Source organism: Bos taurus, chromosome 7 (assembly GCF_002263795.3).
Source record: "Bos taurus isolate L1 Dominette 01449 registration number 42190680 breed Hereford chromosome 7, ARS-UCD2.0, whole genome shotgun sequence".
NCBI lineage: Eukaryota > Metazoa > Chordata > Mammalia > Artiodactyla > Bovidae > Bos > Bos taurus.
Window position 1 is genome coordinate 40,389,582 of NC_037334.1, and position 18,275 is coordinate 40,407,856.

At 48.3% G+C, this 18,275-nt stretch overlaps 1 protein-coding gene across 7 annotated transcripts in view; it reads right to left on the minus strand.

The window, feature by feature from the left end:
• Positions 1 to 8,292: 8,292 nt before the first annotated feature.
• IFI47 (interferon gamma inducible protein 47) overlaps positions 8,293 to 18,275 on the minus strand; it is a 77,858-nt gene continuing 67,875 nt past the window's right edge. For 2 of the 7 annotated variants that reach the window (XM_059888193.1, XM_059888189.1), the window contains exons 5-10: positions 15,900 to 16,175; positions 11,609 to 11,884; positions 11,400 to 11,497; positions 11,039 to 11,071; positions 9,064 to 10,791; positions 8,293 to 8,759 (exon numbers count right to left, since the gene is read on the minus strand). In XM_059888193.1, coding sequence (XP_059744176.1) covers positions 11,421 to 11,497; positions 11,609 to 11,884; positions 15,900 to 16,175 — 629 coding nt within the window. In that variant the 3' untranslated portion in view covers positions 8,293 to 8,759; positions 9,064 to 10,791; positions 11,039 to 11,071; positions 11,400 to 11,420. Of the gene's footprint in view, positions 10,792 to 11,029; positions 11,072 to 11,399; positions 11,498 to 11,608; positions 11,885 to 15,899; positions 16,176 to 18,275 lie in introns of all 7 variants that reach the window. The other 5 variants (XM_059888192.1, XM_059888190.1, XM_059888194.1 and 2 more) reach the window with 3 other exon arrangements.

Below are 18,275 nucleotides of genomic sequence, written 5' to 3' on the forward strand. Positions count from 1 at the left end.
CTCTCCCTCCTCAGGCTCTCAGAGAAGCCTTGCTTCCTTCTCTCGGGCGCTCCCTGAACTCACAGCTGCCCTCTGAAGGCAGTGGGAAAAGAACCAGGCTGCGGCCCCCCACTTCCCTTCGAGACCCAGCGTTCAAACTCAGACCACTCCACGCTTCTCGCCTGCCTCCGGGTGTACGCGACCCGGCGGCGTTCCCCTCAGAAGCCGGCCCTCCTCACTCCGTCGGAAGCAACCGAAAATGACGTAAGCACGCTAACACGCGGGAGACGGCGGACTGGGCAGGCGGAGGACCACGTCTCTATGGTGCCCCCGGAAACGCGCCAGGCAAGAGCACCGGCCGCCCATTCAGCTACCACATAGAAAAAACTGCCTGGTCAGAATGGGTGGAGGCGGCGAGAGAATCAATTTAAGCCACGATTTCTCTAATCAGCCAGACCCAGAGGGTCCAGCAGCTGCTCAGGAAAGCCCGTCCCCGCATGCACCCAAAAGGGCCGTAAGTGCGGCGACCAAGCTCTGGTGCTCTCCTGTATTTCCGACCCCGGTCTACCCAGAGTCTTTTGTGGTAGGGAGGACTCCTCCGAGGCTCCCGCGCTCGAGGGTGTGGTCTGTAGGAACCTGGCGGGATTGAGTTCGCTGTGCCCCTGAGTGGCCGTGAAGTGGAAGAATCTCGCATAAAAACCCGGGTGCTTCCAACTTTCCTTCTCAGATCAATTCACCCCTTTCTTGCTACCTGCCCTCAGACACCTTAGACTCGGCATACCCTACACTGACTTCGTCTGTGGATCTTTTCATCTCCATCTATAATCCTTCCGTTCAGCATCTACTCTCCATGCATGCGACTTCCCTGGTGGCTCAGACGGTTAAAAAGTCTGCCTACAAAGCGGGAGACCCGGTCTTGATCCCTGGGTGGGGAAGATCCCCTGGAGAAGGCAATGGCAACCCACTCCAGTACTCTTGCCTGGAAAATCGCATGGACGGAGAAGCCTGGTAGGCTACAATCCATGGGGTCGCAAAGAGTCGGACACGACTGAGCGACTTCACTTACCCAAATAACCATTCATTTTTCATCCATCCCTCTGCCTTTGCATTCATCCATCATATTCATGAATAACCCTTGCATCCATTTATCCACCCACTTTCATCTGTCCACATTATAAGAACAATAACAACAGAAAATGAGTAAGGCATGATAGGGTCCTTCAAGGAGTTACAGAATTATAGACGTTTGGTCATCTGTCACCCAAGGTTTACAGGGTTTGTTTGTTTAACTTGGCCCTCAGTAAGAAGTACATTGCACATATTGATCCAATACAGGCTTCCACATACATGACAGAAACAAAATTTGGGGGAAATTGTTCTTTTCCTTCAGGCATTCATATCACTCTGATATGTTCTGCTTCAATAAGATGCTGTTCAAGACCCACTGGAGTGATTGCAAAGTGACCTCACTAATTGGTCACTTTGGTGTGAGGAACTCCACTTGCCCTAACAGAAACTTCAGCCAACCCTGGATCCCATGCTCTTCCTCTCTGGGCCTGAGCTTGAACACAGAGTAAGAATGATAAATGCACTATTCAACATTGTGCACACAGCTCCATCATAGTGCTGAATATACAGCTAATACTCCCTATATATCTGCAAAGTAAATAAAGGAAACCCAACAAATTGCTAGGATCATGTCCTGCTGATTTTTATCTCCTCAAATCTAGGTCTTCTCTATTTCTGTTTCTTCCAGCCTATATTTTACCCTATCAGCTTCCAAATGGACAAAACATTTTCTGAAGGGTCATTTGCACTCATTTCAGTGCATCCTTCAGCTACCAGTACCATTTACCTGAAATGAAGGTCTGACACACTCTTACCAGGCTGTTGCCTCTGTCTTTGGACATGTTCACTCACCTAGAAGGCTTGCACTTCGCTGCTTCACGTAGGTATAATGCCTAATTAAGCTTCAGGTCTCTGCTTAGGCATAAACTCCTGAAGGAGACTCTTCCTAGAGGATGGCTGCTGCTGCTGCTGCTAAGTCACTTCAGTCGTGTCTGACTCTGCGCCCCCCGTCCCTGGGATTCTCCAGGCAAGAACACTGGAGTGGGTTGCCATTTCCTTCTCCAATGCATGAAAGTGAAAAGTGAAAGTGAAGTTGCTCAGTCGTGTCCGACTCAACAACCCCATGGACTGCAGCTTACCAGGCTCCTCCTTCCATGGATTTTCCAGGCAAGAGTACTGGAGTGGGGTGCCATTGCCTTCTCTGCAGAGGATGGCACTGAGAGTCAATTCCTAGGCAGGCTGATAAGAAGTCCGGGGTTCCTGAGGAGGAGGAGGAGGAGAAGAGAGGGGTCCCGAGCCCTCGAGAAGGAGAAAGGGGTCTGGGGCTCTTAAGGAGAAAAGGACCAACAATTTTTTCTACATTGCTTTGTCTTAGTCAATATAACAATTTATCTTGCTCAAGGACATGTTTCTTCTTCTTGAGAACCTTTTGACTAATCCTGTCATCTTAAAATGTATATTATGGGAGCGGGTCTGGTGAGACCTTTCTGTTGTTAGTTCTAATCTTGTTAATTTAAGATGTATGTTGTGAAAATGGGTCTGGTAAAGGTACATAAGGCCTTGATAATACTAGCAAGTGGGGGCACTCTCGTCCCCCTTCTGATGTCTATGTCAGCTTTCTCTGTCCCTTTTTATGCTTTAATAAAACTCTGCTACACAAAAGCTCTTGAGTGATCAAGCCTGGTTCCTGGTCCTGAAGCTGCACGTTTCACAGTGAGCTATCAGCACCAGCCTGTGTTCAGACCCCAACTCTGTTACTCATTTTCTGTATGACCTTGGGTTAGTTACTAACATCCCTATGCTGCAGTTTTCCCACATGCAACATAAAGATGATAGTAGCACACACATCATGTGTGTGTTAGTCCCTCAGTCGTGTCTGACTCTTTGTGATGCCATGGGCTGTAGCCTGCCAGGTTCCTCTGTCCATGGAATTCTCCAGGCAAGAATCCTGGAGTGGGTTGCCATTCCCTTCTCCAGTGGATTTTCCCAACCCAGGGATTGAACTCAGGTCTCCTGCATTGCAAGCAAACTCTTTACTGTTTGAACCACCAGGGAAGCCTAGCACCTACTTCATGGGTTGGTATAAAATTGGATTAGTTGTAAAATGGTTAGAACAGTGCCCACTGGAGTTATTTTTGTGTTTTTATCACCTACCACTGTATTACTTTCCTGTAGTAGATAAGTCTCAGAAGAAACTCTCCCTTATCTCCTATTCTCTCTTACTTCAAGTATGTTCAAGTGATTGGAACCCTGAGGGGAAAAATAACCCACCATATGTCATCCTACTTTTTTTTTTTGTCCTCAACAAGCAGGGTCCAGAGCAGGGATCAAACTCCTTCCCACTGAAGTGGAGGTGCAGAATCCTAACCACCAAACTGACAGGGAATTCTCTGTTATCCTAGTGGTTCTGAGAGCCTTTATTCTGGAGAGGGCAGGAGTAGAAACCCAGGTCTTCCCTGTGTAAAGTGGGACACATATCCATGTTGTCTATTTGTTAGAAAACAAACATGTGAGCTCCCATATACAATCTGAGAGCCATCCTGGAGGTAATGACTGAGAAGCCATAGTGGGTAATACGTGCAACAGGAACTGGAATTGAGTTTCAAGGCTGGAATACTTCCCCATCCCTGAATTCAGGTTCTCCCCTGCACATGGAAGGGGGTTGGCAAAGAGCTGGGGAGCAGACCAAGAGAAGAGGGGCCTGCTTATGAAAGCAAGTTCCTGTTTGCCCCAGGGAGCAGAGCCCAGGTGGGAAGGAGAGCTGGAGAAAGAGCAAGGAGGAATGAGTGAAAGAAGATGGTGAGAGGAGGCTAGAGGGAGCATCCTGAAGGAACCAAAGTGACTTAAACATATAGTGGACACCCATTCTCAAGAATACCTAGCTGAATGAAGTCCTAATTCAGTACCTATTTTATTTTGCTTCTCTTCTGAATTACCTCCCCTCAAATCTAAGTGGCACCTGAGAGAGGGACTTTGTTTAATTTCCATCATGTAGTGAAACCTAGCTGATATTTTCCAGGGTATACAGGCGGCTTGGTTTTAAGCCCTCTTGCAACCTGTACACCCTCAGCAACCAGGCACACTCTCCTATTCACAGAGGACTGCTAGCCTTCTCTTGAACTCAGCTGGGGGCTGTGGGTACTTGGAGCAGATCACTTGGCACACACAGGGCCTCGGTGTCATTGTCCCGGGGCACTGGGAAAACAGAGCTGTGGAGGGCACTCAGGAGCTAGGGCTCAGCAATGAAGGTGGCTGCCAGGGCATTTTTCTCAGGATTCTGATTTCAGAAGACTTATCCATGGAAACTCACATCAGCCTTTTTAGGCTGAAGTATCCCATACAATGGCAGATGATTATATTCCAATTTATGGTGAGGAGGCAAGCATTTGTCACACAGACACTGGAAACCACTTTGTCAGAGGTATCCGAGAGGCAGTAGAGCATGGGCTTGACCACACAGGGGTTGGCAAATCTGGCCCTTGGTTTCTTTTTGTAAGGCTCAAGAGCAAAGAGCAATTCTTGAATTTTAAAGGGGTTATAAAACAAGAAAACAAAGGTGAATATTTAGACAGAGACTGTGGCCAGAAAGGTCTAGAATATTTACTGTCTGACACTTTACAAGAAAAGTTTACTGAACCCTGGGATATGGGGTTAGAATGGAGGACCTCTAGAATGCCTTGTTGTTTTTTTTCAAAGTAGTTGATTTACAATGTTGTGTTAGTTTGAGGCATACAGCAAAGTGATTCAGTTACACATATATACTTATATATATTCTTTTCCAATACGGTATATTAGAGGTTATTGAATATAGTTCCCTGTGCTATACAGCAGGACTTTGCTGTTGGTGGTGGTTTTTTTGCTGTGCCACGTGGCATATGGGATCTTAGTTCCCTGACCAGGGATGGAAGTTGCAAGCTGCTGCATTGGAAGCACAGAGTCCTAAGCACCAGAATGGCAGGGAAGTCCCCAGAATGCCTTCTAATGTTACAATTCTGGTTTGTCTCTACCTTCTGGGTTCAAGACTCAGGCTTGTCCACCATGCCCTAGCACCGTCTTCTCTCTGTCAGATTCCAGAGGTCCTGGCTGGACAGAGTGAGTATGACCAGTGGGTCAGCCTTGCTTTTCCTTAATACAGGCCCAGCTTCTTCTCTGCCTTGGCTGCGGTGCAGAGAGCTCGGGCTTCCTGGGTCTCTTCCCTATCCTGACTCTGGCACTGTGGAGTAAAAGGACCTGGAGGGACAGGCCTTTGGCATAGACAGCTGAAAGGCTGACCCCCTCCTCCCTGGCTGTTTGCTTTGAGATGAGGTTGTGTGGTTCCCTTTGTACTGTGTGGCAGTTTGGGGCAAGGAGAGTCTAGAAAGACACAGTTGTGAATGAGCCTATGTCCTTGATTATGCTTTTGTTGCCACACTGATCTGTGAACATTTCCAGAAAGTTAGAGGAGAAAAAAAATACCAGGCCAGGGCTGGGCCTTCCTGTTGGCCTTTGTCATTAGTTCCCATCTGACCGGGCTGTGGCTGCTTGGATATCCTGCATAATTCATCATGGTACCCAGGGCAGGCACGTCCAGGTCTCTGAGTTCTGGATGGCCTTGGGAGGAAGGGAGGCAAGGCTGGAACACTGATGGAAACTGGGTGAGTCAAGCTGCACTGGAGATGATATTGTAAGAAAGCCTTGCTGTTTGGAGAGTTTGGATTCTAATGATATTCTTTGAATACCCATGATTCATATTATTCATTAGTGAATTCCTTCATTCGACGCATAATCACAGCACCGGGCCATACTGAACAACCAGAGAATTCTGTTCTGAATGGAATAGCCCCTCAAGAAGTTGTGGTTTGGGACAGGACTCCTGAGTGAGTGGTTAGCATGTGAGATTTGCGCAAATGGGGGTAGGGAGGCCATCAGGGTGGCCTGAGGCTTAGAAGTATGACTTAGCAGTCCACCCACAGGTTGAGCCAGGGGTGTGTCTGTGAGTAGAGACCTCACAGTTCTGAGCCACAGCCCAGAATGGCTGACAGAAGGAAGCAGTTCCCTAGAGAGGCCTGTGGCCGTGCCCTCAGGACACAAAGTCAGTGCCCTGCTGGATAGGAAGGCTGTTCCCTCAGATCAAGAATTTGAGGGAGGAGCTCTTGCAAAGCTGCCATCCTACCCCTGCCAGATTCCTATGCCCTTTCTAGGGCACTCAGAACCCTCCTTACTTGCCTTCCTGCCTCTGTCCACTCCTGAGACCATGGTGTCCATCGGTGAAGCTGAGAGGAACACTCAGAGCTAAGACAAACTCCCTGTGCATTTTCCTTCTGTCCCCTCACAAGTTTCTCTCCTGGCAGCAGTGGCTGGGGAAGGAAGCCAAGAGAGGCAGATGTCCAGGTGGGTTCAGCTAGGCTCAGAGCACCAGACTTTGGTTGACACCATTGACTAGCTGCTACTAAGCAGTGAAACAAAAATGGGGATGGAGGGACTTCCCTGGTGGTCCAGTGGTTAAGTGTCCACCTTGCAATGCAGGGGACTTGTGTTTGATCCCTGGTTGGGGGCCTCAGATGTCACACGCCCCAGAGCAACTGAGTCCACACTCCACAACTACTGAGCTGGTGTACCACAATGCATGACACAGCAAAGGTCCTGCATGCTACAACCAAGACTGATGCAGGCAAATAAATAAATATTTTTTAAAAAGCCAAAAAACAAAAATGGGGGTTGAGCAAAACCTGGGTTATGGGAGACAGCCATGCTTTCTAAGCCTGCTCATCCCTTGGTGCCATTAGATCCCTGCGTTCACTCCTACTGTTTGTGGGGTGGTAACTGAATCATGTTCCTTTATTTCAATTTTTGCAACTGCACCAGACATAAACCAATATATGCTGGGGTGTGGATGGAGGTAAAAGAAATGTGCTTGAGAGAGAGCTCACAGCCTGGACAGGAAGGACTCTAACGTGAGAGGCCTCAAAACCTCAGCAGAGGGAAGTAGTGTGATAGGGGTGGGGCAGTTAGTGAGAGGGTCAAATTATCAGGGGTTCAAAGAAGTGCTTCAGGATCTTTTTAGGTCCAAAATGTATTATTTTATTTTGTATTTATATATATTTTTTATTTTGTTTTGTTTTCCTAAAATGTATTTTATGGTCCTTTGGGCCACCACTGAACTAGTCTATAAGGGAGGTATGATTAAAACAAAATAAAAGCGATCCAGTTACCAAAGACTTCATAATCTGTTTATGGAACACACACTTCTTGAACATCAGGACAGTGGTGCCACTGGCAGCAAAAAGGCTGGTAGGTTCTGCCTGGGGTGTCAAGTTTGGGGTGGGGGCTACTCCACCAGGGAAGGGTTAGTGGGACTCAGGAAAGGGGAGGAAGGCCCCTCAGGCCAGGGTAGGCAGTGTAACAGCTGTCTCCTTGCCTCAGGCATTTCTATCAGACCCCTGGTCCCAGAGCCCCAGGTTTTCTTGCAAATGTTATGTTCTGATGAGGAGATCAGAGGCTGGGTGGACAGAATGAGTAGAACCAGCAGGATAAGGCAGTGAGGTGTAAAAACCAGGGTTTGTGGATGGATATCCAGGACAGATGTAGACTGCACATCCCTTGCCCTCTGGCAGTTTCTAAGCCAATTAGCCAATGAAGCTAATGGAAGAAGGAAAGACCATACCTTTAAGGGGCAGGTGCTTGGGGCCCTGCTGCTGTCCTACAGGGGCTCTTATGGCACTGTTCTAGTTTATGGCCTCTCTGTCCCTTTAATTCCACAGCCCCAGAAGTATTCAGGGTCCTAGACACAGGGAAGCCCAGAACTGGACATGAACTTCCAGCCTATTCTGCCCAGTGCATAATTACAGAAGCCAGACCCTATATCTAAGACTCCCTGAATATACCACCTCCTTGCATCAAAGAAGCCATGCAGATTGTCAGTCTAAGGGCTACACTTGGTTGGGTGAGATCAAAACTGGGAGGTGGCTCTGGAGGGTCTATAGAGGAACCTGAACCCCCATAACCTTGGGGTACAGAAGGGTGACCAGGCTATACCAATTTAAAGAGAGAAAGACTAATCAGAAGCCTCCTTCTATCTGCTTCTTCCCAAAAACGTTCTGCCTCTACTCCTTCCCCAGAGAAGAAACTTCCACTTTTTCTCAGGAGGCCCTAAGTGTACCCAGGGCTGAGGGAGCATTGAGGGTCCACCTGGGCACTTGTGCCTCCCATTGCTGGGGACCAGACCTGACCTTTGTTATAACTCATCTCACCATACAGCCAGAGAACTGAAAAAATAAAACATGTTTATTACCACAAAACCGTATTAATACAGGTCCACAATCCCTTACCCAAAACCCTTAGAGTCGGATATAGTTTAGAATTTAGAATTCTTTAGGCTTTAGAAAGATACCAAGATGTGAATGCTGAATATTATATAATGGAGAAGGCAATGGCACCCCACTCCAGTACTCTGCCTGGAAAATCCCATGGACGGAGGAGCCTGGTGAGCTGCAGTCCATGGGGTCGCTAAGAGTCGGACACTGAGCGACTTCACTTTCACTTTCCACTTTCATGCATAGGAGGAGGAAATGGCAACCCACTCCAGTATTCTTGCCTGGAGAATCCCAGGGATGGGGGAGCCTGGTGGGTTGCCGTCTACGGGATCGCACAGAGTCAGACATGACTGAAGCGACTTAGCAGCAGCAACCAGAGATGTCTGGGGTGACATCTAATAATCCCCCAAATCAATATTTCTGTGAAAAAAATGTGAAAAGGCACATTAGAGGAAGTAAATGAAGAATATGAATAACCCCACTTGACTCTTTCTTTTTTGCTCCATAATGGGGCATGTGGGATCTTAGTTCCCTGATTAGGGATCAAAACTGTGCCCCTGGCAGTGGAAGCACTGAACCTCACTTCCCTTTAGGATTTTTTTTTTCCCTTCCTGCCCCTCTCCCAGGTCATGTTTTGATGACAAATTTGGGAAGACACTTCTAGCTTCCAGAGGTTTTTGTAGATTTCAGAATTGCAAATAAAGGATTATAGACCTGTACTTACTTGCCCATTTACAGAACAGCTCAGTTATTGTTGAGGCTTTGGTGCAGTGGTGAGGTGGCCAGGCTGCAGCAGTCCTCACATCCTAGCTCTGGCATGAATCAGCTGTGGGACCCTGGGCCTCAGTTTCCTCATCTGTACCACAGGAGTATTAATTCCCCCTCACAGTCATGCTTGGAAGATTAAACAGCTTAGAATACAATAAAGTATAAAATAAAGGGCTTCCCTGGTGGCTCAGATGGTAAAGAATCTGCCTGCAATGCAGAAGACCCAGGTTCGATCCCTGGGTCAGGAAGATCCCCTGGAGAAAGGAATGGCTATCCACTCCAGTATTCTTGCCTGGAGAACTCCGTGGACAGAAGAGCCTGGTGAGCTACAGTCCATGGGGTCTCACAGAGCTGGACACGACTGAGCAACTAACATGTAATAAAGTGCTTAGAACTCTGCTTAGTAAGTGGTTTGCACAGCATATATGGGGCATGACAACATCAGTGAGAAAGACAGACATATAAGACATGTCTTCAGTACAAGTCAGTCATTACAAGCTCACTGCTTAGGTCCCACAGGCCACCAGGGCAGGTTGAGTCTTTTTCTAGTATTACAATCATTCACATCCTTGGCCTTTGGGCCTCCCAGGGCTATAGACACAGAGGTTTCAAACTCCCCACAGGAGGCTCTGTCACACTTTGGAGTCAGCTGAAGGGGAGGCAGAGGGTGCTCTGGAAGGGGTCTGACCTTGTGTCCTTTATGACAATGGAGCGCGCTATCTCTCTGCCTTGGCTCTGGAGTCCCAGCTGCTGGCACATCAAATGGCCCTAAGATTGGATTCTTGTTCATTGAGGGGACAAGGGGTTTCTGCTCCACTGAATATGCAAAGGTGAGGCTGGGCCTTCTCCAGACATATCCTTCATAGGCATTTTCACATGACATAGAGAAAAGGGGTCTTTCCTTACTGTAACAGTAACCTGTGCCTATTGTAAAAATTCAACCGTTCAAAAGGATAGGACATAGGGAAACTGAATTGTTTCCCAACCTTCAGTTGCCTGGGACTAACTAACAGGTCTCCAGGTACCTGTCTTCTGAGCTTCTCCTCAAATACAAAAGAATACCACACACCACACATACCACTCACCCTCACATGCACCCCATATATCCTCTCACCCTCAAACATACACACCCACACATCCTCACCTTAACACACCTCCTCAGTTTCACACACCTACCCTTACTGCCTCCCCTATACCCTCACACACCCAACACTCTAATCTATACAAAAGGAGATCATACATATATACAGAACACACCTATGAAAGAGGCAGGCATTCAGCCATTTCTTTCTGATGCTAGCAGCTTCACACATGATGCTGCCGCTATAACTCTTGGATATTTTTCGGGTTTTTCCCTGACTGCCCAGACCCTTGGTTTTCATGTTGGGCAAGTGGGAATAAGAGTAACATTGCCAAACTCATAGAGTGCCTGAGAAGCTCAAGTGGTATTTACAATTAACATGAAATCACTCTGCAAACTGTCAAGTGTAAGAGGACCTGAGGGATTACTACTGCCCCCCCTTCCCACCCCCCAAGACAGAAATAATTAGACGGCAGGAGGCCTTCAGGCCCCCTAACACCCCACAAAACACTTCCTTGATCTGTGACAGTGACTTCTGTCAGGAGATGAGTTGAGCAGCTCCTGATCTTGCTGGGCTTTGAGAATTATGGGGGTCCTCTTAACCTGCAGGAAGAAAGGAAGGGAGGTGATCCCAACAGGCTCCCCAGCCCTCTTCCAAACCCAGATGGTGGCTCTCTGGAGTGCTCCCTACCCCCTCTGCCTAGGGGCAGGATGGTGGCATGGGGCAGGGGGCTGAGGCCTGGGAAAGCATACACCCCATGCCCCACCCCCATCCTGAGTTCTAAGGCATCTCCGCCGTGTTGGGAACATTTAGGGTTTCCTCTCCCCAGCTGGTCCATACCACAGTCACCTGGGGGTTGCTCGTAAGGTTCCTTATTCCTGGCTGTGGAGAAAAAGAACACAGGAGACCCAGTGAGTGTTGGGTCCCCACCATCCCTCTTCCTCTCCCCAGCTGGGCCTTTTCCCAAGTCAGTCCCAGGTCTCCCCTGACTGTGGGATCCACAAGGTCCTCCTGGTGGTGTGCAACTGGGGTAGGGTGGCGACATGTGGGCTTTTCTACAGGTGGGGGACAGGGGGCAGGACCTCAGCAGTAGTTGCTGCTCCCAAGAGAAAACAGTTCTTGCTGTTGCAGGGAAGGATACATTGTATTGTTCCCTAAAAGGCTGTACCAGCCAGAGGGCTTCCCACTCCTTTGTTCCTTACCCACCTACCTTGAAGGCACTTGGTCAAACTCACACCACCACCAACACCAGCAAGATCAGGATGAGAGAGATAACCATGGCCGTAAGTCCTGGATGAGAGGGCATTTCTAAGAAAGACAGAGAAAAGTGAGCACTCCCAGATCATGGGCCTGTCTCTGGTCCCCTAGGACCCTCCCCTTCCGCTCCTCAGCCCCTCCCGGCCAAGCCCAGCTTCTCACCCCAGGACACAGTGAGTGTGTGATTCAGGCTGCAGTGCTGCACGTGGCATGTGTATTGGGTCTCATCTCCAGCCGGCACCCACACGGCCATCCACGTCTGATAGGTGCCATCTCCACTGGGGCGTGCCTCCACATACTCAAGCTTTGAATTCAACTTCTTCTCACCCAGCCACCAGCTCAGTGTGATGTCTTGTGGATAGAAGCCCAGGGCCCAGCACCTGAGGGTGGTACCCCCGTCCTGGGCTGAGTGCTTTGTCACCCATACTGTGGGTGGTTCTGCAAGGAGAGGAGGGAGGAAGACTGCTGAGTGGCTGTTCTCTGCCTATCCCTTATGCTTAATTCTGGGCTCCTCTAGCATCTTCCAGGGTGGAGGACAAGGAAATGGGGACAAGGTCTCTCTCTAGGGGAGGTACCCAATCACTGTTGCAGGCAGGGATGACTGATTTCCAGCTGTTACAAAGAAGCATTGACCTGTTAATTGCCATGAAGGGGACTGACTTCCTGTCCCCAACCTCCAAGGACCTACCTCTGTGGGGCTGTTGGGTCCTAGATACACCCCCTTCTTTCTACAGAGATCCTAGGGTTTTCTCAGTGACTTTATTTACTTCCTCTGTGACTTCCTGCATACAGTAGGTATCTAATCAGTTCAGTTCAGTCACTCAGTCATGTCCAACTCTTTGTGACCCCATGGATTGCAGCACTCCAGGCTTCCCTGTCCTATCACCAACTCCTGGAGTTTGCTCAAACTCATGTCCACCGAGTCGATGATGCCATCCAACCATCTCATCCTCTGTCATCCCCTTCTCTTCCTTCCTTCAGTCCTTCCCAGCATCAGGGTCTTTTCAAATGAGTCAGTTCTTCCCATCAGGTGACCAAAGTATTGGAGTTTCAGCTTCAGCATCAGTCTTTCCATTGAATATTTGGGGTTGGTTTCCTTTAGGATTGACTGGTTTGATCTCCTCACAGTCCAAAGGACTCTCAAGAGTATTCTCCAACACAACAGTTCAAAAGCATCAGTTCTTCAGTGCTCAGCTTTCTTTATAGTCCAACTTTCACATCCATACATGACTATTGGAAAAACCATAGCTTTGACTAGATGGACCTTTGTTGGCAAAGTAATATCTCTGCTTTTTCATATGCTGTCTAGGTTGGTCATAGCTTTTCTTCCAAGGAGCAAGTGTCTTTTAATTTCATGGCTGCAGTCACCATCTGCAGTGATTTTGGAACCCCCCAAAATAAAGTCTCTCACTGTTTCCATTGTTTCCCCATCTATTTGCCATGAAACACAGTTCTGCCCATCAATAGAAAATTGGATTAAAGATTTGCTGAGCATGGCCCAGTAGAAAAGAGTTTCAAAAAAACATCTACTTCTGCTTTATTGACTATACCAAAGCCTTTGACTGTGTGGATCACAACAAACTGTGGAAAATTCTTAAAGAGATGGGAATACCAGACCACCTGACCTGCCTCCTGAGAAATCTGTATGGAGGTCAGGAAGCAACAGTTAGAATTGGACATGGAACAACAGATTGGTTCCAAATAGGAAAAGAAGTACGTCAAAGCTGTATATTGTCACCCTGCTTATTTAACTTATATACAGAGTACATCATGAGAAACGCTGGGCTGGAAGAAGCACAAGCTGGAATCAAGGTTGCCGGGGTATCAATAACCTCAGGTATGCAGATGACATCACCCTATGGCAGAAAGTGAAGAACTAAAGAGCCTCTTGATGAAAGTGAAAGTGGAGAGTGAAAAAGTTGGCTTAAAGCTCAACATTCAGAAAACGAAGATCATGGCAGCCAGTCCCATTACTTCATGGTAAATAGATAGGGAAACAGTGAGAGACTTTATTTTTCGGGGCTCCAAAATCACTGCAGATGGTGACTGCAGCCATGAAATTAAAAGATGCTTACTCCTTGGAAGGAAAGTTATGACCAACCTAGACAGCATATTAAAAAGCAGAGACATTACTTTGCCAACAAAGGTCCATCTAGTCAAGGCTATGGTTTTTCCAATAGTCATGTATGGATGTGAAAGTTGGACTATAAAGAAAGCTGAGTGCTGAAGAATTGATGCTTTTGAACTCTGGTGTTGGAGAAGACTCTTGAGTCCCTTGGACTGCAAGGAGATCCAACCAGTCCATCCTAAAGATAAGTGCTGGGTGTTCATTGGAAGGACTGATGTTGAAGCTGAAACTCCAATACTTTGGCCACCCGATGCGAAGAGCTGACTCATTTGAAAAGACCCTGATGCTGGGAAAGATTGAGGGCAGGAGGAGAAGGGGACAAAAGAGGATGAGATGGTTGGATGGCATCACCATTCAATGGACATGGGTTTGGGTGGACTCCAGGAGTTGGCGATGGACAGGGAGGCCTGGCGTGCTGCGGTTCATGGGGTCGCAAAGAGTCGGACACAACTGAGCGACTGAACTCAACTGAATAATGAGTGACATTGAACATCTTTTTATGTATTTGTTGGTCATCTGTATGTCTTCTTTGAAGAAATGTCTACTTAGGTCTACTCATTTTTTGATTTTTTTTTTTTTTTTTAAATATTTGAGCTGCATGTTCTATTTGTATATTTTGGAAATCAATCCTTTGTCTGTTGCTTTGTTCACAAATATTTTCTTCCATTCTGAGGGTTGTCTTTTCCTCTTGTTTATGTTTTCTCTACCATGTAAAAGCTTTTAAGTTTAATGAAGTCCCATGTGTTTATTTTTGTCTAGGAGGTGGGTCATTACTCTAGGAGACAGGTCAAAAAGGATCTTGCTGCAATTTATGTTGAAGAGTATTCTGCCTGAGATTAACATTTGAATCATTGGACTCAGTGAAGCAGACTGCCTTCTGCAGTGTGAGTGGGTCCATCCACTCAACTGAAAATCTGAACAGAACAAAGAGGTTGAGTAACAGGGAGCTCCACTAGCTGACTGCTGAGCTGGAACATTGGTCTTTTCCTGCCTTCAGACTCAAACTGAAACACTGACTCTTCTTGGGTCTCAAACTTTCTAGCATTTGAAGGAACCATACCACTAGTTCTCCCAGTTCTCAGGCCTTTAGTCTCAGACTGGAACTGCAACATTGGCTCTCCTGGGTCTCCAGCTTGCCAACCGCAGATGTTGAAACTTAGCCGCCATAGTCACATGAGCCAGTTCCTTAGAACACAACTCTTTCTCTCTCTCCATGTAGCCTGTTGGTTCTGCTTCTGTGAAGAATCTCACTAATCTCCCAGGTGAAGGACATAGGACAAACCTGGTGCTAAATGAGAGTTCCACAGTACTCTAATGCACACCTAAATGAGAGTTCCACAGTACTCTAATGCACACCAATATGGTGCTTTGGAGAGGCAGCGGCTATTATTACTATCCTCATTATACTGATGAGGAAACTCAAGTGCAGAGAAGGCGAGTAACTGGCAGGAGGTCACACAGCCAGTTAATCTTGGAGCTGGGATGTGCTATCTGGAGGCTAGGCTCCAATGCCTGAGCTCTGTCCACCATGCCCTGCTCTCACAATCACATCTTCTACTCCTGATGTTATCTGTCCTGTCCTCCCTTTGAGGAATATCCTACTACCTCAGCTGATTCACGTCCCGCCATTCAATTGCCAGCATCCATGGTGTCCTGGGTGTTGTGATCAGCTCCACCCCTGGCAACCTCAGCCAGAAAGGCTTTCACCCTAGGCACCCCCAAGCACCCACTTTCCCTAGTGTCCACCCCAGCCTTTGTGTCTCTAGCCTTGTTGGCTGGGGTCAGGAGAAGTTTATGATGCACCTGGAGTCTGGGGGCACATTGAGCATGAGGGGTGTGAGGGCAGAAAGGGGAAAAAAGCTTAAGCTTTCCTGTCAGTCCCCAGTGGTCTAGGGAGAGGTGAGGGCTGCTGTTCTCCTGGAACCTGAGATCTGTTTCCCAAGGAGCAGAGTTACAGGCTGGTAAATCCCCAAAGGATTTTAGGAGGACCTAGTTTAACCCACTTTCTCTGCAGATGAAGAAAACGAGACCCAGATTAAGAGACTTTATTCCCAAGACCACTTTGGAACAGGGGAGACTCCAGAACTCTGCACTCTATCTTATTTGGAGCGAAGACCTGAGGTCTGGGCTTTGCTCTTAGTCTGCAGCAAAAAACAGTTGGCTAGCTGGCCATCTTTCTGGATCCAGAGGGCTTGCCTGGGCCAGGGGGACACAGCCTGGGGACGCAGCCCACCTCTCATTCCCCAGAGACTTGTCTGTCAAATGGGATGGCTCTTGAGAATGGGAGCATGGGGCCAATCTACATTGCCACAGGCTGAACCTTACCTCTCCGGGTGAATCTCTGGCCTCCCAGCTCCAGGTATCTGCGCAGGGAGGCGAGGCAGGGGCCTTCCAGGTAGGCTTTGTTGTACTCAGCATAGCAGTGCTCTGTCTCCATTCTACGCTTGGTCAACAGAGCCACGGGGTTAGCTGACACCCAACTCAGAGTTTCCATGTCCAGTGACACGTGGTCTTGCCCATCATAGCCAAACTGCCAGAAGCTGTTGGAGTGGCCATCTTCCTGGATCTCACAGCCAAACATGCGGTGAGTGCTGTGCATGCCTGTGAGTACAGGTAAGAAAGCTGTCACTAGTGGGGACTGGGGGTCAAGTCCCTGATAGCCAGGGAGAAGCCCACCACCCACAAGGACATCAAAAAAGTAGAGGGACAGGGCATCATCATTTAGATAAAAATCCCCCAAGTAATTTTCATAAGCACCCTGGGTTGAGAAACCTGCTAGGCCTCTCATGTGGGACAAACACCCCAGTTCATAATTAGACACATCCTTATTTCATATCCCACACTACTTGAAAGTGAAAGTGAAAGTTGCTCAGTTGTGTCCGACTCTTTGTGACCCCATGAACCATACAGTCCATGGAATTCTCCAGGCCAGATACTGGAGTGGGTAGCCTTTCGCTTCTCTAGGGAATCTCCTCAACCCAGGGATTAATCCCAGGTCACCCACATTGCAGGCATATTCTTTACCAGCTGAGCCATCAGGGAAGCCCACCTGTGGGTGTCATGCCATGCTTATTCTGGGGGCCCTTGGCTGATGCACAGCCCTTCTCAGTCTCAATCTTTTATATCCTTTGTATCTACTGATTCTGAGGCCTCTGGGGACCTGAGGCTTTTAGTCTGGGCATTTGGGTATCCAGGCACAGAGAGGGATGGTGTTGTGTAAACAAGCTGTGCTCCATAAGCACTTCATTCAGAATAAGCAGCGGCCCTGGTGGTGGGCCCAAGCGCACTGTTGCTGAGAGGGGGAAGCTGAGGTGGTGCCAGAGGGCCTGGGGGTACTGCATGAGTGAGGATGAGGCAGGAAAATCCTCTCCCCATCAGCTGAGTTTCAGAGCCCAGGTTAGCTAAGGGGTAGGCAAGGGTGAGGGGGAGACATCATGGGCCCCCAGCTCCTATGATGCTTGCTGCACTGGCCTGTGTGCTGGCTGCTGAAGCCACAATGGATTTTGAGGCCCTGAGGCCCCTGCTTGACTGTGGGGGAAGGAGACTGAAAAGAGCCAAGTATCAGAGGCTTGCCCCACACCCTCTGACAAACATAGCTGCCCGGAGAGTGAGTGTGCAGAGGGTGAAGGAAGGAGAATGGGGCGTCCACCCAACGTACCGCTGCTGTGGTTGTGGTAGCCCATCATTTGCCATGTCTCCACCTGATGAAGCTCTGCCCATTTCTTCTGCTTCTTGGTCTCCTTCTCCCAGTACTTGGCATTCATGGGCATAATCCATGGAGCCTGGGGCTCAGCTTTGTCCACATGACTGTCATACCGGATAAAAGGCTGATCATCCAAGTAGCCTACAGCCTGAAACTTAGGGAGGCTCGGGTCCGGCTCTGACAGGTCCAGGTAGTGGTAGCGGAGGGAGTGCGTCCCTGTGGAAACACAAACTGGTCTTGGGTTCACATAGACGACCAGGATCTGCACCAGGCCTCAGTGTGCTGGGTGAGGTTGGCAGTAGAAACTTATCCAAGAGAATTTATTATGAGCAAGAATGTGTGTGCGCGTGCTAAGTTGCTTCAGTCATGTCCAACTCTTTGCAACCCCATGGACTGTAGTCCACCAGGCTCCTCTGTCCGTGGGATTCTCCAGGCAAAAAAACTGGAGTAGGTTGCTGCTCCTCCAGGGGCTCTTCCCAACCCAGGGATCAAACATGAGTCCCTATGTTTCCTGCATTGGCAGGTGGGTTCTTTACCACTAGCACCACCTGGGAAGTCCATTAGCAAGAGTAAGCACTAGCAATTTCAGTGAAAAAACAACATAAGGGCATCCAAAGAGATTAATATAGAGAGAACCAGTTGAACATTGAGGCCAAAGGTCATGCATTAAGGCTTATGGACTTTATTCTCAGAAAGTTTCTCAGCTCCTCACGCAGGGCCTACTTACTCATACTTTGTATTCATCTCTAGTGAGTGTGATTGTCTGGTTTCCAATTTCTCACAAAAAGGGTGGGATATTTTTAAAAAGTTGGTTGCTTGGGAGCTTAATTTATGTGGTTGCTGCTGCTGCTGCTATGTCGCTTCAGTCGTGTCTGACTCTGTGCGACCCCATAGATGTCAGCCCACCAGGCTCCCCCGCCCCTGGGATTCTCCAGGCAAGAACACTGGAGTGGGTTGCCATTTCCTTCTCCAATGCATGAAAGTGAAAAGTAAAAGGG